The sequence below is a fragment of the Loxodonta africana genome, chromosome 1 (assembly GCF_030014295.1).
Source record: "Loxodonta africana isolate mLoxAfr1 chromosome 1, mLoxAfr1.hap2, whole genome shotgun sequence".
Lineage (NCBI taxonomy): Eukaryota > Metazoa > Chordata > Mammalia > Proboscidea > Elephantidae > Loxodonta > Loxodonta africana.
The window spans coordinates 97,988,756-98,010,588 of record NC_087342.1 but is presented as its reverse complement, the minus strand read 5'-3'; the positions used below and the strand labels follow the sequence as shown (position 1 = coordinate 98,010,588).

Here is a 21,833-nt window from a genome sequence, read left to right as displayed (position 1 = left end):
AGTATGCAGTTGTAATTCAAACCCAGATCCGTCTAATTCCAATGCTCGGTCTTTTTCTGGAATGCCAAGCTGGTCTCAGGAATAAGGACACCTAGGGTCACTACTGGCTTTGCCTTTATAATAATGATTCACCTACTGGAACTGCCAGTTGGGAAGATCCCTTTGAAGCACATTTCAAAAACTAGATGCACAAGTAAAACCTTGTTTTCATGAACAGCATCATAAAATGGGATTACCTTTATGATGCACGTTCTCCAAACCAAAATTCAGGACATGTGGCTTAACAACTTTTTTCCCCGATTGAAAATTCACATGAAGCCTTCCAAAGTTTTAATATTCACATTTTATAAAATCACTGATATGGTAAAAATAAAATTATAGGAAAAGAAATAAAAATTCACTGATAGTAATATTATACTAGAAGAACCCTGGTGGCACAGTGGTTAAGTGCTTGGCTACTAACCAAAGGGTTGGAGGTTCAAATCCACTAGCCACTCCGCAGGAGAAAGATGTAGCAGTCTGCTTGCATAAATACTGCAAACTTGGAAACCAAAGGGGCAGTTCTACTCTGTCCTATAGGGTCCCTATGAGTTGGAAGTGACTCAACGGCAATGGTTCTAGTATTATAATATTAAAAAAAAAAAAAAAAAATTTTATTAGGATGGTATTTTTGTCACTCATCTACTGCTAACTGAATCCAATGCCTAGCACATAATAATATTCATTAAATAAAGTTAAATATTTTGTTACACATTCATAATTGCCTCCCCCCCAAAAAAAACTTTGTTTACTTGATTTTTTTTTTAATTTATTGTGGTAAAATACATATAACAAAAAGTTTGCCATTTCAGCCATTTTTAAGTGTCAGCGACATTAATTACATCCACCAAGTTGTGCAGCCATCACCACTATCCATTTCCAAAAGTTTTCATCACTCCAAATAGAAACTGAGTACCCGGTAAGCAATAACTCCCCATTTTCCCCTCTCTCCAGCTGGTAACCACTAAAAAAACTTCTGTCTCTATGCATCTGCCCATTTATTTCGTATAAGTGGAATCATACATTTGTCTTTTTGTGTCTGACTTATTTCACTCAGTACAATGTTTTCAAGGTACACCCATATTGTTGCATGCATCATGTCTCTTTATGGCTGAGTAATAATCCATTGTATGTATATACCACATTCTCTTTATCCATTCATCTGGTGATGGACACTTGAGTGGTTTCCATCTTTTAGCTATCATGAATAATGATACTATGAACACTGGCGTACAAGTAACTGTTTGAGTCCCTGCTTTCAATTCTTTTGGGTATATGTCTAAGAGTGGAATTGCTAGGTCATATGGTAATTTTCTGTTTAACTTTTTCAGGAACTGCCAAACTGTTTTCCACAGCAGCTGGGCCATTTTAACATTCCCACCAGCAATGCACAAGGGTTTCCATTTCTCCACACCCCCACCAATACTTATTTCCCATTTTTCTGATAATAGTCAGGGTGAAGCGGTATTTCATTGTGTTTTGATTTGCATTTCTCTAGTGACTGACTGAGCATCTTTTCATGTGCTTATTGGTCATCTGTATATCTTCTTTGGAGAAATGTCTATTCAAGTACTTTGTCCATTTTATAATTGGGTTGTCTTGTTGTTGAGTTGTAGAAGTTCTTTTTATATTCTGGATATTAAACTCTTATCAGATATATGGTTCCCAAGTATTTTCTCACATTCTGTAGGTTGTCTTGTCACTTTCTTGATAAAGACCTTTGATGCACAAAACCTTTTAATTTTGATGAAGTTCAATTTATTTCGTCTAATTTTGATGAAGTTCAATTTATCTGTTTTGTCTTTTGTTGTTTATATTTTGGTACCATATCTAAGAACTCATTGTAAATAACAAGGCCTTGAAGCTTTACCTCTATGCTTTTTTCTAAGAGTTTTATGGTTTTAGTTCTTATATTTAGGTCATTGACCCATTTTGAGTTAATTATCATATACGGTGTGGCTTATTTACTTGATTCTTAAGATATCCTAATATAATTTTATTTTATTTAACTTCTAAATTTATTTATGTATACACCACTGTATTCCATTATGGATTTAAAGCAGCTTGGATTTGTATATGTATACACAACCTGACAAAACAGTAAGTGATGAAGAGAAAATAAAGACAAATAAGAAAGCCTATTTGGAGCCCTTGTGGTGCTGTGGTTAAGAGCTACTGCTGCTAACCAAAAGGCTGGCAGTTTGAATTCACCAGCCATTCCTTGGAAACCCTATGGGGCCGCTGTACTCTGTCCTAGAGGGTCACTATGAGTCAGAATCGACTCGATGGCAACAGTTTGGTTTTTTATATAGATGAAGGAGCCGTGGTGGCACAGTGGTTAAGTGCTGGGCTGCTAACTTAAAGGTTGGCGTTTCAAACCCACCAGCCACAAAGCAGGAGAAAGATGCGGCAGTCTACTTCCGTAAAGACTCACACCCTTGGAAACCCATGGGGCAGTTCTACTCTGTCCTATTGGGTCACTATGAATCAGAATCAACTTGATGGCGACGAGTTTTATATGGATGAGGTTAGCATACAAATCTCTATCGTGAAGTCCCTTCAAAATACCCATTAGAGGTGGGCCTCAAATTTGACTTTGAGTCCACTAAAGCCGGCACCAAGAGAATACAGCCAGTTAGAGCATGAGTTGCAGGAGCCGTATAATAAAAACAAACCAGCTACTCAGGAGAGCTGAAGACAGGCATAATTATTCCTGTAATATAGCCAGGGAGAGTTCTTCTTATGTATCTTCACGAATAGGACACTGTATAATATGGTAAAAATGTCTTAATCATTATCCTTACAAAAACATAATAGTGGATTCCAGCTGATTCTTTTCTTAGAGGATCCCTCAGTATAGGCTGTTGTTATAAAGCCAAAATACAGTTGGTTATTGGAAGGGGGGCAGTAAAAAATAACATGGTATGCTGTTCTCTGACAGATTTTAACTAAAAGGATATCTCAAGTATGTTTAACAAAAATAGAGAATAAGCTACATATTCTTCAGGCAACCCTCCAAAGACCACTTCCATCAACCTAGCTCTTGACAGATGTTGTTAGGCGCTGGCGAGTTAGTTCTAACTCAACAGTGACCCTATGTACAACAGAACGAAACATTGCCCTGTCCTGCACCATCCTCTCAATTGTTGCTATGTTTGAGCCCTCTGTTGCAGCCACTGTGTCAGTCCATCTTGTTGAGGGTCTTCCTCTTTTTCGCTGACCCTTTACTGTACCAAGCATGTTGTCCTTCTCCAATGACTGCTCCTTCCTGATAACATATCCAAAGTACGTGAACCAAAGTCTCGCCATCCTCACTTCTAAGGAGCATTCTGGCTGTACTTCATCCAAGACAGATCTGTTTGTTCTTTTGGCAGTCCACAATATATTCAGGATTCTTCACCAACACCACAATTCAAAGGCGTCAATTCTTCCTTACTTACTGTCTTTCTTATTTACTGTCTACCTTTCACATGCATACGAGGTGACTGAAAATACCATGGCTTGGGTCAGGTGCACCTTAGTCCTCAAAGTGACTTTTTTGCTTTTAAACATTTTAAAGAGCTCTTTTGCAGCACACCGCTCTTGATAGGTATAGAGATACAGGGAGTTGGTGTTCATGCTCCACAACTGACACTTGGCTGGCAGATTGCCTATATTGCAAAGTAAGGGCAGGTCAGTATGCTTTAACAGCCAGCCGAGTTGGTGGGTAAAGCAGGGCAGACAACCTCTCAAGAGAGGTGAGGTACTGTTTAACCAGGACAAGGACCTGAAGAGCAGGTCACACCACCTCCACAAAGCAACAGAGCATGAAAGAACAAATGACTGCACCAGGATTTTCCTCAGAAAATAATTTGGGTTTTCCTCAAAAGAATGAAGAATGAGCAATCATCTGGGAGTCTCTCTGATTAATTTGTAGGGATCATAAGTTATTTTACAGTTTCTTTCAATGGTCATGGCTGGCTTCTCTAATCCCCAAAAGATGTTAATAAGCAAAATGAGCCCCCAATGATGATCAAGAAAACAATTTTTATATATTTTTGGGAATTAATGAGCATATTTAAATCTATTCAAATCTATAGGGTCTCTGTGAGTCAGAATCGACTTGATGGCAACAGGCTTTTTTTTTTTTTTAAAATAGTTACTGCATTAGCAAATTCTCATTGTTGTGTGCTGTTGAGTTGATTCTGACTCATAGCGACCCTATATGACAGAGTAGAACAGCCCCATATGATTTCCAAGGCTGTAAATTTTTATGGAAGCAGATTGCCACATCTTTCTCCAATGGAGTGGTAAGTGGACTTGAATTGCCAACCTTTTGGTTAGCAGGCAAGTGCTTAACTGCTGCACCACCAGGGCTCCTTAGTACATCAAACTCATTAAAATATCTAACTAGGAAGAAATACCATATTTTTGCAAATAACACACCCATGTAAATAACGCGCCCACACGATAACGTGGTATAGCTCACTTACGAAAATAGCAAGGGGCAGTTGTGCGACTGGCAAAAAAAGTATAATGTGCACACTTTATATGTGTAAAACACGGCAATCTGCAAGAAAAAACTCTGCAAACATTTCTCCAGATCATATAATCCAAGGTTTTTTTTCCAATTGAATTCAGGTTAATTAATAATGGCCTTCAAAATCTGCCTCCTAAATAACTAATTCAGACTACTAACTTGGAATTTTTTCTTTACCTATAACATTTGATAGAAATTTTAATAAATACCTTACTGGAAATATTATTCTGTACGTCTCTCACCCTAATCTACAGAATGTATTTTTTTCCCCTTCTAAATTCAGATAAATGTACAGGTATCATTGTAGTTCTGATACTGCTTTTCTATACCTGTTTTAGATACAACATCATGAAAATAAGAGCAACTTTCTGCAAGAACTGGAACTCAAGTTTTTATTTAGGAACCTCAAAAAATAGTCTTCAGAGTAGCAAGGAATTTAAAAATTGACTTTTAACACTTAAAAATTCTTAACACTTGAAACACTGTTAGCCTTCTTTCAATATCTCCACTAACTCTCAAATACCTTGTTTTAATGTCTACTAAACACTTTGATTTTAAAAAATTAGGAAGTGATTTCATTCTCTATTTGCACTGTATATAGTATTTTCACATGGAATTCAATTTCTTAAAATAAAATGTTCACATTGACAGGACGAACATCAGACGTAATTAATACGATTGTTACATGTATGTGCAATACAAACAGTCCTCAGCTTTTCAGTTTCTAAAAATTCTTCTCATAAAAAAAAAAAAAACACTTAAAAACTAAACGATACATGGAGGATCTTATCAGCAGATAAGCAGCCCAGCATGGAGAAAAGAGTCATTTAACTGATCACGTACTTTGCCTTACAAATTTACAGTTCAAGAACTTTTATACAAATTCAGCATTTTCATAAAAATCTCATGTAGATAGGAAAGAGTAAACGTGGTAAGATTTATCAGGAACACTAGCCCTGGGCCTGGGACTCAGAGAATGGCAGCACACATGCCAGATACTTACCATTCCTCATTTGGCCCCATTCCTACTGCAAAAGCTTCTAAATTTAGTTACTAGCACAAAAATGTTTTTATAAATGCTTCGATTTTCACTAGGAATGATGAAAATTTATATTCAAACAATGTGGAAATTCACTTAGATATGCAATCTAAAAATCCAAAACTATGTGTGATTAAAAAGTGAAATGCCATTAATCGTCATTTGCTACAAGTTCCATTCGAAAACAGAATTTTATATTTCTTCACTGAAGCTTTAAAAGCTCCATCAGTGTCAGTTAAAATGTTTCTTTGATTGCAAATGTTAAGTGATATACTTCTCCATCAAAAGCAATGGTTATCCCATATTGTTACAAAAATATTACATGTGGATTACTTTCTTTTAAAAGGGATTATTTCCCAAAGCCTCATTAGAATGTTACCAGTATGGGTACATTTTCTCTACTTTTGTGTAACTGAAAATTGCAATAACAGATATTTTTGAATAGTTATCATGTAATTTTTAAACTCCTTTCAAGCAAAGCTGAAATATCAGACTAACCATATACTGCACTGTAACAATTTAGTATTACCATCAATCAACTTTGCCTTGCTGCTACAATTAAAAGGCTTTTTTTTTTTTTTTAAATAGTAACAGTATCACTTCCTATTTAGAAAAGCCAGTTGCCATCGAGTCCACTGTCCAACTCGTGGTGAGCCCATGTGGACAGAGTAGAACTGTGCTCCGCAGGATTTTCAATGGCTGATTTTTCAGAAGTAGGTCACCAGGCCTCTCTTCTAGGCCACCTCTGGGTGGACTCAAACCTCCCAGCTTTTGGTTAGCAGCTGAGGGTGTTAACTGTTTGCACCGCCCAGGAATCCCTCATCCAGAAAAGCACTCTACATAAACATTTGCTATGAACGTGACTCTAGATGCACATGGCAGGCGTTAACGTGTGTTCACAAGTTTTAGTATTTTTCAGTTTAAAACTATTAGTCTTATATGACGTATGTGTGTTTTTATGGTAACACTTTGTGGCTTAAACATTTGTTATATTATCTCATAGTTTCTGTGGGCCAGGAATTCACGCATGGCTTAGTCGGGTAGTTTTGGTTCATACTCTCATGACATTGCAGTCAAGATGTTGGCCACAACTACGGTCACTTGAACGCTTGACTGAGGCTGGTAGATCCACTTCCAAAATGGCTCACTCGCATGGCTGTTGGCAAGGGGGGGACATTTGGCAATGTCTGGATACACTTTGGGCTGTCATAACTTGGGGGGGGTGGGGTGAGTGCTACCGTCATCTAGTAGGTAGAGGAGGCCAGGGATGCTGCTATGTATACTACAATGCCCAGGACAGCCCCACAGCAAATAGTTATCTAGCTCCAAATGTCAATAGTGTTGAGGTTGCGAAAACTTGCTCTAGAGCAACTGATTCCAGAGAAAGAGCAAGACAGAAGCCACAATGCCTTTTATGACCTACCCTCAGAAGTCACACTCCATCACATTTGCCACACTCTATACATTAGAAAAGTCTATAAGTACGGTCCTCACTCAGGGGAAGGGGATCAGGCTTCACCTCTTGAAACGGGGAATATGAAAGAATCTATGGCCATGTTTTAAAGCCATTACACTTAGCAACTGGATTCTTCTACCAAAATATTCTAATTTCTGAGATATTTCACTTAGTCATGGAGATTCTAGATAAGAATCTTTTTACTGCCCTAGAAATAACTAGGATTCCATTTAACAAAGCTACTTTTGCATCCTAGTGAATGGTCTCTGCAGTATCTTGATCTTAACAAATTCTATTAAGCTTAAACATATTCAGTGTGATATAGAGAAGGCTGAGTTCTAGCTTTGGTTCTGGTATGTCCTAGCAGGTGACCTTGGCCAAAGGCTCTATGAGCCTGTTTCCAAATCGATAAAACGGAATGCCACCTGCCCTGCTTATCTCACAGTGCTGTTCTGAGGTTCAGAGAAGTTAACTGTGAAAAAATAAAAGAGGGACAGTTTTAAATAGTCCAAGTTGAGATGAACATAATATTATAAGATCAATCAGTGGTCAGTGCTCTATCTGCAGCTTCTAGCTTGAGGCTTATCACATAGTAAATGCTCAAATATTTTTAGACTTACTCTCAAATTTCAGGTTGAGTATATCTCTGAAATGATAGTACAATAGGGCAAATTATTAAAATATAATTAAGGGATAAAATCCTTGATCATTTTTTGTCATGTTATGGATAACTAAAAGATAGCTTTACAAGTTCAGATGTATATTTATTCAATAATTATTAGATAGGAGCAAAGAACTACTATAATCAGCAACATAATGTAGTAAATACTTAAGACACACTAAACTATTTAACGTATTATTCCTTTATTCCCCCCCTCCCAGCCCCCAATTTAGACTGTGAGGGATAGCAGAAGTTATGGTTTGGGGTTTTTTTTTTTTTTCCTTTTTATCCTCAGAACCTAGCTCAGTGTCTGCCACATAATGCAAGATTAATAAATACATACCAAAGCAAATAGTTCCTGACCTCAAGGAACTGAGAAATCTAGCTGGGCTGTCAGGATGAACAGGCACATACCCACACACAATTAAAATAAATACAAAGCAACAGATTCGCTTTCTCTAATCCATTCTGTGCACTCCAGCCAGGCTAATCTTCATACTTTCTTGCTATTTCACAACTAAGAACTGTAACAGCTTTCTATAGCCTAGAAGCCATCCTAGCTGGAAATCAGAATCCCCTGTAGACTTTTAAAAAATGCAGTTGCTTTCAGGACCACTCCAGACCCGACTTCTGGAGGTAGCATCCAAGCACCTGCACATCTTAAAGCTCTGTAATTAAGTGTGGAGCACAACCAGAACAAGAACCACAACTGGATTCACCCTATCTGAGATGTTCCTCCTGTCAGGCCAGAACTTCTCATATCTGTTAGTTAGGTTTTCTCCTCTTCTCTAAAAACGTTCCCTTGCCTTGTCTCTAAATACTACCACCCATCCTTCGAAACACCACTACCCACCCTTCAAAATAATCTTAAAATCCTTCTTTCTTCATGAAGTCATTCTAACCAGTGTAGCCCTCAATGTCCCCAGATCTCTACATAAATCGATAACTTTTTATACACACAGTTCACTAATATTTTACGGTTATTAATTTTGTCTCCTTAACTAGATTATAAAAATTTTTAAATATTTCTTTGATACACTGGTGGGCATTTAACATTATCTGATGAATGACTGACAGATTTCCTCCACTATAGTAAACCTAAAACATAAAATGAGTATTATATACACACACACATTTCAGACTTTCAAAATTATGTTGCCTTAATACGTAGAGTCATAAAAGGTTTCAATTAATTGGCTCTTTCACTGATTATAATTTTCACAACCACAATTACTCATCTGTACTGACATTAAGCTTCTTTCAAATACCAGCTTATGTACCTAAGGTTGAACCATGCAAGTATACAACAGCAAATCCATTCCAAGGGAAGTTCATGCTACATTTCTCAGAGCATCCTCAAGAAGTGTGTAGGAAAGTAATCAAGGGAAAGCATAATAATTGCATTTCAACAGACCTTGAATCTAAAGGGTTTGAGGTTCTTGAGACTCAATCAGGTAATGAATTCAAAAGGAAAAGGCACAGGAAGAGGAAAGAGAATTTAAGAAAAGAGGAGGAAGAAAACTGATCACACAATGAAATTAGAGAAACACAAGGGAAAATCAGAACAGCAGGTTACTGTAAGGAAGTATTAAAAAGATATAAAGGAGAATATTACACATAAAAATTTATATATTGCAACACTAAAATTAGTCACTGACTCCACACCCATGTTCATTGCAGTCTTATTCACAATAGCAAAAGGATAGAAACAACCTAAATGCCTGTCAACAGATGAATGGACAAACTAATTATGGCACATACACACAAGGGAATACAATGCAATGATAAAGAACAATGATGAATCCATGAAACTTTTCACAACATGGATGAATCTGGAGGGCATTACGCTCAGTAAAATAAGTCAATCACAAAAGTACAACTATCATAGAAGAGCACTATTATAAAAATATAAGAAAAGGTTTACACACAGAAAAAAAACAATCTTTGATGGTTAAGGGGGGGTTTGGGGAGGGGAAATCATTAACTAAATAGTAGACAAGTGGTAACTTTGGTGAAAGGAAAAACAAGACATGATACAGGGTAAGTTAGCACAATTTGACCAAGGCAAAGTCATAGATGCTCCCTAGATACATCCAAATACCTTGAGGGACCAAGTAACTGGGGTTAAAGTGTAGGGACCATGGTCTCGGGGGACATCTAGGTCAAACGGCATAACACAGTTCATAAAGAAAATGTTCTACATCCTACTTTGGTGAATAGCATCTAGGGTCTTAAAACCTTGCAAGTGGTCATCTAAAATACATCTATCAGTCCCATCACATTTGGAGCAAAGGAAAATGAAGAAAATCAAAACCAGAAGGAAAATACTAGTGCAAAGGACTAACGGACCACATGAACCACAGTCTCCACCAGCCTGATCCCAGAAGAACTAGATGGTGCCTGGCAACCATCACCAGCCACTCTGACAGGGATCACAACAGAGGGTTCCGGGCAGAGCGGGAGAAAAATGTAGAACAAAATTCAAATTCACAAAAAAAGACCAGACTTACAGGTCTAACAGAGACTGAAGGAACCGCCAACACTATGGCCCCTGAACGCCCTGCTAACTCAGAATTGCAGCCAATCCCGAAGTCCACCTTTCAGCCAAAGATTAGACAGGCCTATAAAACAAACAATAACACATGTGAGGAATGTGCTTCTTAGTTCAATCAAGTATCTGAGACCAAATGGGCAATACCTGCCCAAAACCAAGACGAGAAGGCAGGAAAGGATGGGAAAACTGGATGAACGGACACAGAGAAAGCAGGGTGGGAAAGGGGAGAGTGCTGACAGGTAGCAGGGACTACAACCAATGTCACAAACAAGTTGTGTATAAATTTTTAAATGAAAAACTAATTTGTGCTGTAAACTTTCACCTAAAACACAATAAGAAAAAAAAAAAAAAAGATTAGTCACTGACTCATAACTTCAAAGTCATTAAGATACTACTGTAGACAATTTTCAGGAAATTGCATCTTACAAGATACTAGACTACGTAATGTGCCTATATAACCCATTCTGAATCAAATAAGGTCAATCTTCCTGAGTTACTGCTGCCTAAAATCTATAAGATTACCTGAAAATAATTCAGTCTGCTATGTCTAGTACTTTAAGCAAAGCCTTCCCAGATGCAAGAACCTTCAAAAACGTAGAGAAATCTAATTCTTAATATACTACTCTCCCTCCTTACTCTATTTATAGCTCACTTTGTGGCTTCCTAAGCAGCACTTTATTTCTAGGAGTTTAAAAATGCTAGATATTGAAAAGAGACAGGAGAGAAAGGACCCAGAAAAGAATACCAGAAGAGACACTAGGGAAAATACTGCCAACTTGGAGTAGAAGCCAACGTCCCAAAATAGTGTTCCTTTTCAGAGGCATTCAAAACATACTAAGTTGGGCCTTGACAATGGCAAAAAGCAATTATTCATGAAAATCAGATCTCCCTCACCATCATAAGTTGTTTCTCAATTATGCTAGTGATATACCCTGCCTCTCACAAGCAAGTTACGTGAGTTCTCCCATCCATTAGGCTTTTCAGGTTAGTAGTATCTAGGAAGGAGTGCTGTTATTCCCTGGAAATGATAAAAGTCATGTTTAGAGAGGCCTCAAGTCATAAAGCAGAAAGTCTTTATAGCATTTCTATCTTCATGGAAGTGGAAGGTTCTTATCCTATCTAGTTTTTACTTAGGGCCAATCAGTCCAAACACATAGAGTTATTGTAAGTGATTCTCAACCAAGGGAAATTTTGTGTCGTTTCCCCCAAACATGTGACAATGTCTAGAGACAATTCTGGATGTCACAACTAGGAGCTGCTACTTGCATCTAGTGGGTAGGAGAAAGGGAACCTGCTAGACATCCTACAATACATAAAACAGCTGCTAACAATAAAGAATTATCTGACCCAAAATTTCAGTAGCGCCAAGGCTGAGAAACCCTATAGATTTGGGAATAGAAACACAGCTTGACAGATGTTCACAGTTGTTACTGCCTGTTCTCTTAATTTGCTAATTTCTCTCCTTTTGCCTAGTACCAGTATCATTTAATCTATTGAGATTGACAACTTCAAAGCAGATCATTCAGAGCATAAGGCACTTAGAACACTGAACTAAAAAAAAAAAAAAATTTTTTTTTTCTGAACTAGGAATCAGAAAATGAAGCAAGCCCAACTTATAATGTCAAATGAGAGAATGGCGTTATCAGAAGTATACCAATATAAAATGCCAACATCAATACTTCACTTCAATTTAACACTAAGATCATTAGGGAGTCAAATTTTATTATATTGGATCAGGAAGATAACTAAGATGTTCACCAGCATTTGGTAGCCTGGAAAAGAAAACATAAATAGAAATTATTCAAAAGCCTAAGTTCAATAAGGATCAAGAGAGCGTAAGCCCTAGATGAAGGATTTGTCAGTTGAAATGAGGAAAAAAAGGAATAACCATTAGAGATATTAAGAATAAAGCAATAATCACTGAAAATAATCTGGCATCAGTGTGAATTTAAGAAGGAGAAAGATAATTAAGGACAAGGAGTCAACATCATTTATTTTTGGGAATCAAGTTAGGTCTCCTACAGGCATGAGGAAGTTTTAACAAGAAAGATGAGTTTAATACACACTTGCATAAGCCAGACACTTCACACTGTGAGTGCCACAGTGAAGACTGAGGGCATGATTAGAGTGCATGATTTGTAGGTGAGAAGACTGTCACAGCAGAGACACTACCCCAAGGGGAAGTATAGGGCCAGGTTAAGGATCTAGTGAACCTTACCCTCACAGCCCCTTTCTTTCCCTAAAACATAGTCCCCCTCAGCCCTTAACAAATCAAAAGAAGTTATGACCTCTTGTGGGCACACGCTGATGTCATCACTTTTTAGATCTGAGTCATCAAATGGCTGGATTCTCCAACATACATCTTCAATACATACCCTTGCATAAAGCTGCCCTAGGTATAAAAAAGTGACCAGTATGTCACTGAATTTGAGAGAGACATAGAAGAATCTAAAAGATTTCAAAAGAAGGGTAAGAAATATAAAGGTAGATGGCAACCTAAGCTGAAAGAATGCAGAAAAGAAAAGCTTACAGAGGACTTTCAAAGCTATCTCTGAGAAAACATAAATATGTCCCCTCTAGACTGATATTTTCAAAAGCAAGGATCCTTTCCTGATTTTCAAAAAAAAAAAAAACTTTATAAACATAATACCTAGCACAGCGCCTGGCAATGGGACACTGCTGAATTAATGAATTAAAGAAAAAAAGGCGGTAACAATTGGCATGCTTTTTTTGAACACATTCATGTGTTGCATGTATGCCTACCCTCTGGACCATAAGCTTGGGAAAGCAGCAGATGCATACTTTTGGATAGACTGACAATAAGGCATGCATACACACACGCCTTCCTTCATGTAATAGGCAGTTATAATACCACTAAGGAGAAGATTTTGAAGAAAACAAGAAATTCTACAATATCACTTAAAGTAACAGGAGCCAACATGTTCAGGGTCTAAAGTTTCTCAGACAGCAGGTCTAGACAAAATAAACATTTGCTCTATTACCTTTTTGTTATGTTGCCATGGGAATCTGTGTTTGCAGGAAAACTTATTTTCTGCAACCAGATGATAGAGCAGTAAAAAGGGGGATAGCTTCAATGAAAGAGAGGAGCTTACAAATGTAAACCAAAACCAAAAAATCAAACCCGTTGCTGTCGAGTCGATTCTGCCTCATAGCGACCCTACTGGACAGAGTAGAACTGCCCCTTAGGGTTTCCAAGGAGTGGCTGATAATTCGAACTGCTGACCTTTTGGTTAGCAGCCTGAGCTCTTAACCACTGTGACAAATGTAAAGGCAGGGAAAACAATAAACCCTATAGGTTTTTATAGGGTCATGTGGCTACAGGATCTTTCGATCTTTAAGATTTATTTAAGTTAATAAACAGAGAAGTCCTTGTGGCCTCATAGCCAAGACATCAGTGAATAGGTAACCGCAGTCTGATCTCTCCTAAAATTATTATAATGGGGGAAGAGGAGGAATGTACAACAAATACACAGCTAAATAAAATGAGATCTTACATGTTGAGGGAAGGTAAAAAATGAGTTTAAAAAATGACCCAGTATTAAGGAGAAACCTAGAAGCCCAAAGAAGTTAGGAAACACTGAACCTGCCACCATGCTAATCTTTTTGTCAGTCTAAATCTAGAGCTAATCTCTTTGCTCCTTCTTTTCGGCAATAAAAACCTGAAAAAGTGACGTAGGCCCATACTAAAGAGTTGGACTGGACTGCCTGATTTTCCAGGGTCCACCAACAGTACTGGCTGTAGTACTCTGGGCCTGCTGGAATGCAAGTAGTGGGTATGGGTCAGGGCTCTGTGCACCGATTCCCCACATACCTTGGCCTCTCCCCCAACTCCTACTAAAATTTGGCCTCTAGCTCACTCAGGTATAGCCATACTGATCTAGCTATTTCTGGGAAACAGCAACCCCTCTCTTGCTTCAGGGTCTTTGCATTTGCTGTACCCTCAGCCTGAAATGTTCATCCCTCCCTACCTCATCCATGTCCAACCGGTATATTATATTCCCTTACCTCCTTCGGGTCTTTGATCAATGTCACCTTATTACTGAGGCTTATATCCTGACCACCCTTGTTAAAAAGGCATCACAGCCATTCCAGCCCTCCTTATCACTTTTCTTGCTTCATTTTCCCATAGCACTTAACCATGTGATATACGATAAAATTTACTTATTTATTCTGTATCTCCACTACTACTCCCCTCTCCCTTGGAATATATAGTGTCTTTTTTTTTTTTTTTTTTTTAGGGACAGAAATGTTTGTTTTGTTCATATTCCATCTCTAGCATCTAAAGAGTGACTCATACATAATAGATGCTCAAGGCATTTATATAATACATGGAGCCTGTCCTCAAATAGATTACCATGAACTTACCTTCGTCCTCTTTTCCTTACATAATCCTGTGCTCTATAATATTCCAAAGTTCAGAAAATGGCACTAAAATCTACCAATTTGCCCAAGGCTCACACATAGGTGTCATCCTGGACTCTTCCTCCTTTGTACCAACTTTCAACCTGGGAGCTGAGCACATCCAGACCCAGGGTCTATTTGTCAAAAACGTAAAACTCACAGACCACCATCCTCCTCTTCCCTAGAATAAACTTTTCAAAGGCTTAAATGTTGGGGAACTGGTCATAATTTTTTTTACGAAACCTTGTCATATGTGTACTTAATTTATGGAAGCACTGTTCTACAAGAGCAGTGCTAAGTTTGAAAAGACTACTTCTAATATCTGAAGTTACTTTTACAAAATGCATTTCAAATCTAAAGAAGTATTTGTTTTGTTTTGGTCCTGGAGAAATATGTGCATCGTTTCTAAGTACGCTACAACCCTGAGAAAAAAACCCCTCAGTTCCAAGTCAGGGAAACCCACTTTGTAATGAGGTTTTCTGAGCACTACAGTAATTATACCTCTAGGATAGGAACAAATTTATACCAAATTTCACACTACAGTAGAGAATGAAAGTCCAATGTATTTTCAAAGGTCCCAAGAGGCAGTTAGTTCTATTTATGCCCTATACTTACAACACAAACATGTACAGGTAGTCTCAACTTTACATAAACGTACCCTAAAGAATTTCAAAGCAATAGAACCGGTAAATTCAGGAATTAACTATATCACCTAACGATTCTTTGAAAACAAAGTTTTTAATCTGGGCAATGAGTTCATTTTTGATTTGTCAATTCTGAGGAAGCGACTTTCATGGGTTAAGTCATGACCCCTCAGGTTAGCTGGGCAACAGCACTGATGGGATTGATTTTCTAAAGTCACAGCTTATTGCAAGTGACTCAGCAACCCCTTTCTTCACAAAAGGAGAAATGGAAGAAGCGACCTACACCAGTGAAGGTGTCACAACACAACCTCAGCTGCCCAGGTCTACAGGAAAAGAGACTGTTGAAGTGTTGAAACCACAGAACCAAAGCCAAAGCAGCACGGACAAGAATGTCATTCCTTTAGTGAATGAGTACGACGCCTCAACTATAAAACTGGGTTAATAATACCAGCTGCAGAGCAGTGAATTACTTAATATGGCCCTTTTAGCCACAGTCTTTGTAACTTCCATCAAAGGACTGAGTGGGACTAAGCAAATGAGGTCCTTGTGGCCTACCAAGGGGACTGCAGATCTTGCTAATAATGTAAATAAGGTGTATGGCACCCTTGTGGGAGTTGGACCGTGCAAATAAGGTGCATGGAACCGTAATGAGGGGATCGGTCAGTTTTACCATCCTGCCAGGCTTAAAATGAGCCATCCCAGAGGCGGACAAAGGGAATCTCTCAGCCATCAAGAAACAAGAGCTGGGGGTGCAGCTTGTCCTTTGGACCCAGGGTTTCTGTGCTGGAAGTCTCCTAGATCCAGGAGACAGAGAAACAGAGCTGTAACACCAGAGACCACAAGATGGCAGGAAGCGGTGGCACAGAAACAAACAGAGCGAGAGAGTTGAGTGCCTTCGGGCTGAGCTTACTGGCAGAGTGGGGTGGCTCTGGGCACTTATCAACAGAGCTAAAAGAGCTTTTTAACAGTTACTGGAGGAGGGCAAGGGGCTGAGGGCCAGAGAGAGGCCTGTCTGTAGGCACAGCTGAGAAAAGACTGTCCTGATCTAACAACTGTATCCCGAGCATTCCTGAAATTGAGTTGTAACTTGTTTGTTACTTCCCTGAAAAACCCCCTAACTGTCACAATGGTCTGTGAATTCTGTGTGGCCATTACACAGAATTACTGAACGCAGCAGAGAAGTAGAGTGCCTTGGGAAGGACGGTTGGTGTCAGAACTGATAAAAAGTTTGGAGGGAGGCAGCATGTCCGACTTTCCCTTCACAGGCATCAGCCTTGGGCTGTTGATGCAGATAATGATTTCCCTTCCCCTTTGTGAAGTTAGACAAAGAAGTCAGACATCTCTGCCAGGCCACTTTTACACCAGCCTTCATAGAAAACCAAAAACCAAACCTGTTGCTATCATAGTGACCCTACAGGACACAGCAGAACTGCCCCACAGGGTTTCCAAGGAGTGGCTGGTGGGTTCCAACTGTCAACCTTTTGGTTAGCAGCTGCAGCTCTTAACCACTGTACCACCAGGGTTCCTTCATAGAGCTTGTGAGAACTAAATGATAATGCTTTGAATGAAATCATTCTGTAAACTGCCCCACAGAGTTTCCAAGGAGCAGCTGGTGGATTCAAATTGCCAACCTTTTCGTTAGTAGCCTAAGCTCTTAACCACTATGCCACTAGGGCTCCATAAAAATGTCAGTTACTACTAAAGTGAGAGTGGTCTAGGCCAGCAAATACTCTACAATCTGAGCCAAGGAACTCTAATATCCCCAAACAAAAAGAATTCTTCCACCTTTGAATCCTAGGCCCCGGGACTCAGCTTCATCTGCAATGTTGCCCATGAAAAGGGCAAAGTCAATATGCATCATCTCTGAGGCTGAGCTAGATGGAGACCAAAAGCAGAATACTCCTCAGTATCAAGAAATTAAACTAGCAGAATTAAAGAGCCACAGGTCCAGGACACCCTTATTTTAAAATGAGAGTGAGTAGAAAAGTATCAGTGGAAAAATGTGATTTGACAAATAAAATATGACTCTAGCCAAGTGGACTGAACGCTTTCTTATAACAGTCTTTATACCTCAATAACACAAACATTTGCTATTATTTATGTTTAAATCTTTCTTACTGGCACTGACAGCATTCAGCCAACCACCTTGTTTTTGGCTACAAAGAAAAGGAAATAGGGAAAAATATCAACACGAGCTTATTATCACCACCAGAAAAGTGAATGGCACGCTGACCTCACTGATCAGGAGTCAAGAATGTCATCTTTGCATATTCAGAAATGATATATTTTTATTTGTACCCTGGTTTATTGCAAAAGAAAGATTTAAAACACGAATGGCCATTAAACTAAACTTAAAAAAAAAAAGAACACAAACAGTAGCCTCATTTATTTTTATTATATGTATTTATAATATTATATATACTCCTGTTCTCCAAGCCATTTTAGGAAGTTGGATTAGACATCTTAGTATACTGTACCATTCTTTAACTAAACGTTTTATTATATACTTTATATACTGATGATAAATACAAAGTGCACAGTACAATGCCTGGAACACAGTAAGCAATCCGTAAGATGTAGTTTTTACCACTAGGTTATAAGGTTGGTGAGAGAAGCACCGTCTTGTGCTGTGTTGTTCAGCACTCTATCTCAAGGACCTAGCCTGCTAACTAGACCACATTTGGTGCTCAATAAATACTGTTGAATAAACAATCAGATATGATCTCAGAGTAGTTCTCAACTCTCATCACACTGTTTTACGGTTACCAGCGCCCCCACCTCCCTTAATCAACAGCAAGGGACTGGAAAAACCGTACCCCAGAGGAAAGGCATTTAAGTTCCTGTTTATATTTCCTTAAACTCACCACAAAGATTCTCCCCTTCAGTCCCAAAACCACAAAATCAATGCTTTGCAACAACGTATTCTTAAACAATTTTGCTTCATTTCCCCTCACAGACAATGCACAAAGTTCCTTAAAACTGCAGAGCTTAGTTTAGTTCCCTTTCATCTTTAACAAGGAAAGACAATTTGTCAAACCCTATCAAGTTTTTGAAGCCTGATTCCTTAATCTTTGATTCATTTTCGGCTACCACACAGGCTGCTATTTGCATTACATTCTACAAATGAAAATAATGAAAACACACTTAAAAGAGGAAAAAATTTACACATCAAAGTGAACACACTTCTTCAGAGTAATCAAATTAGGAAACTGAATACATTTTTCAATGATGCTGCATTCCTTTAAATACTTGTAGAGATTCTTTTTGGGAATAAGACTTCAGGTTCAGTCCTACAAGCCACACTAGAAATTGTCATTACTTTATCATTGTGATTCCTTTTTGACCTAAAATCACCAACCTGACTTTCCTAATCCTTTTCACCAGACCTGGATCTAAATTTATGAATCGTTTGGATTCAATTTCACTTTTAGCTATTCTCTAGTCAAATCTGCTCTCAAAGAATGAAGATGAAAAAAGTTACACAAGCACCAAAGTAAGTTCTAAGAAACACATTTTCTGTCCCACCTGAGGAAATCTTGGTAGCACAGTGGTTAAGTGCTATGGCTGCTGACCAAAGGGTCAGCAGTTCAAATCCACCAGACGCTCCTTGGAAACTCTATAGGGCAGTTCTGCTCTGTCCTATAGGGTCTCTGCGAGCCGGAATTGACTCAACAGCAATGGATTATTTTTTCGGGTCACACCTGAAAAGTTGATAATTGAAAGAACAACTTCAAATAGCTACTCTGAGATGATACTTATTTGCAAATCTAAGTTCTGGTATTTTCATTACACAAGCAGTGATACTTGTTTTATAGTCAATTTTTATGCAATTTCACTTGTATTTTCTTCCACCAAAACTCTATAGGTTGCATCTTCTCTCTCTCACACACACACCTTCCAGTAGACTCCGACACACGGCAATCCCACGCACGTCAGAGTAGAACTGTACTCCACAGGGTTTAAATGGCTGACTTTCTCCTACGTAGGTCACCCGGCCTTTCTTCCAACGCACCTCTGAGTAGACTCGAACTTCCAGCTTTTCAGTTAGCAGCCAAGTACATTACCCATTTTTACCACCGAGGGACTCCATCTGTATCTTAAATCCGCCTAGAAATATTTACTAGAAATGCTACTTTAAAAAAAGACAAAGAAAAAAAACCTCTGCCTTCCTGAAAAGACACACAAGAAACTTAACAGTGGTTGTTTCCGCAGAAGGGAAGAGGGCAGCTGGGGAACAAAAAAGAAAGGGAGGGAGACTTTTCACTAAATACTCTTTTATATATTTTGAATTTTATAAAATATGAATGTATTACCTATTTTTAAAAATCTATTCAACAAAATTACTTCCAAATGTCAGATACTGCTGGCTTCTATAAGCCAGAAGAGTACTAAAGAAATATGAAGTTCATTTTAGGGACACTTTATTAGAAATCTGATGTGTGGTCTAGTGCTGAGCTATTCATACTTACAGGGAAACCCTGCGAGCAAATTTTTTCAAGTTCACCTAAATTCCCTGTAGCTGAGTTATTTTGCTGTATCACTCCATTAAAGTTTAAACGGAAACACTGGAAACAAAAACCTGATATTGCAAAAATAAATATGTCAATTCAAAAATGAAGGTAAATTAATGAACTGTAAAAGCTGCAATGACTCAAATACATCTTTGAAAAGTTGTAAATCAAGAAATATATATAGTGAATGTAAAAAGCTGCAAATTCCTTTAACATGAGAGAAAGATGTCAAGCACGGTGCCATCTGCGACATAACGCAAGCAGCTTGAACTAGAAAATGCAATATGATCTGTTGCAGGGCACAATTGCACAATCTTAATTACCCGAAAAGTCTACCAAACAGGAAATTCATGATGTGACTTTAAGGAACACAGGAATTACACTTAAAGATTAACACATTCAAAAAACTGGAATATATTCCTAAGCAAAAAATTATTTTACAGACCCCTTTTCAAATGATGCATGTACATGAAATTACTAAAACCCAGAAACAGTTAATAATTAAGTCTGATATTTAGTTTCAGATCGGGGCGCCCAGATTACAGTACATCTAAAATACAGTGCATAAAACTTTGGAAACAAGAGAGAAGTTAGTGAAACATTTCAAGTCCGGAAACTTTATTGTACCCGTTTAATTTAAAACACTTGCGGTGTAAAAAGGCGTCTCTTCCTTCTTTTGCTACATGCTATGAAAACTGTCGTGTACCTCAGGTCACAAATGCAGATAAGTTTCCTGCAAAATCTCTATAAGTGGCTTTAAAAACACAGTATTTGTAGGAACTGTCGCAATTTAAAACTATTTACAGTCCTTCCCAGCACGGTTAACTTTTTGATCTTGAGAGCGTCCAACGGTCCTGAATATCCTTTGCTCCAAATGAGAAAATTGTTTTGTCAAACAATACTTAAATGAGCAGAGGAATGTGACTAATCAGTGAGACGACCGGTTTCTTAAACAGCAGGGTTCTCGCAGGCACTATCGCCGCCACCGCCACCGCCACCGCCACCACCTCCCCCACCCCCCCGCGAAAAGGAAATACGCTTTCAACCGAATCGGAAACACACCACTCAAACTGGCACGGTGTTCACCGAGATAAAGCCAGTATTTTAAGCTCTATAGGTCGCTGCTAATTCAAAAGGAACCCTTCTCAAAACGGAATTTCAATGCAGCTTTGCAAAAAAGCCCGGGGAGAGCGCCCTTCCTCGTTGTTCAGATGATCACAGTCTCCCAGTTGGGCTCTGCCTTCTCCCGGCAGCTCCTGGGCTTGTCCGCACAGAGGGCCAGCTCCAGCGCCCCAGGGTGGGCGCACCCCCGGAGGGGGCCCTTCTGTTCGACGCCAGCAGGGACACCCCCTCCCCCCGCAAGCAGAAGGCACCCTCGTCCCTGTCCCCGGAGCAGCAGCCTTCTGAGAAGCCTTCCCTGTCCCTCGCGCAGGGCGCGAGCCAGGGCCGAATTCCAGCACCCCCACCCCCACCCCCACCCAGCCCAGCATGGAACTGCGTCCTGCACACGGCTGACCACCTAGTTGCTGTGCAGATGGGGGTGCCAGGGGTGCAAGACAGAGCTCGAAGGGGCAGCGATGCCGTTCCTCGAGAAAAATTCCTGCCACTTGGCGCATCGCTGAGCCGTGGGGGCAGGCCTGGCCCTTGGGCGTGAGGGGCCACCCCGTCCACCTTAGCCTCAGGCCCTGCGACACTCACCATACCGAGCCATAGGCACCGGAGCCCACCGGGGACAGGTTCTGATAGCGCTCAGGCACCTCCCAGATTGTCTTGTTCAGCTCCTGCCGGTAGAACGTGGGCCTCTCCTGAGACATCTTCCAGCGGCGGCCGCAGGGTGAGGAGGTGGCCCTGCGGGGCCCCCGCCTGCGCCTGCACCCGCTCCCGGACTCTCGCTCCCTGCCGGGCAGGGCCGGGACCCTGCGCTGGTCGCCGGCGCAGGTGCGGCTGCCGCGGCCCCTCGGACTCCCGCGCGCGCGCGCGGCCCCTGT

General features: G+C 39.6%; 1 protein-coding gene across 2 annotated transcripts in view; it reads right to left on the bottom strand.

The window, feature by feature from the left end:
• Positions 1-21,775, bottom strand: part of MAPK14 (mitogen-activated protein kinase 14) — an 83,445-nt gene extending 61,670 nt beyond the window's left edge. The window contains exon 1 of one of the 2 annotated variants that reach the window (XM_003403947.4): positions 21,544-21,775. In XM_003403947.4, the coding sequence (XP_003403995.1) occupies positions 21,544-21,659 (116 nt within the window). In that variant the 5' untranslated portion in view covers positions 21,660-21,775. The remainder of the gene's footprint in view (positions 1-21,543) is intronic. The other variant, XM_003403946.4, reaches the window with a different exon arrangement.
• Between the last annotated feature and the right edge of the window lie 58 nt (positions 21,776-21,833).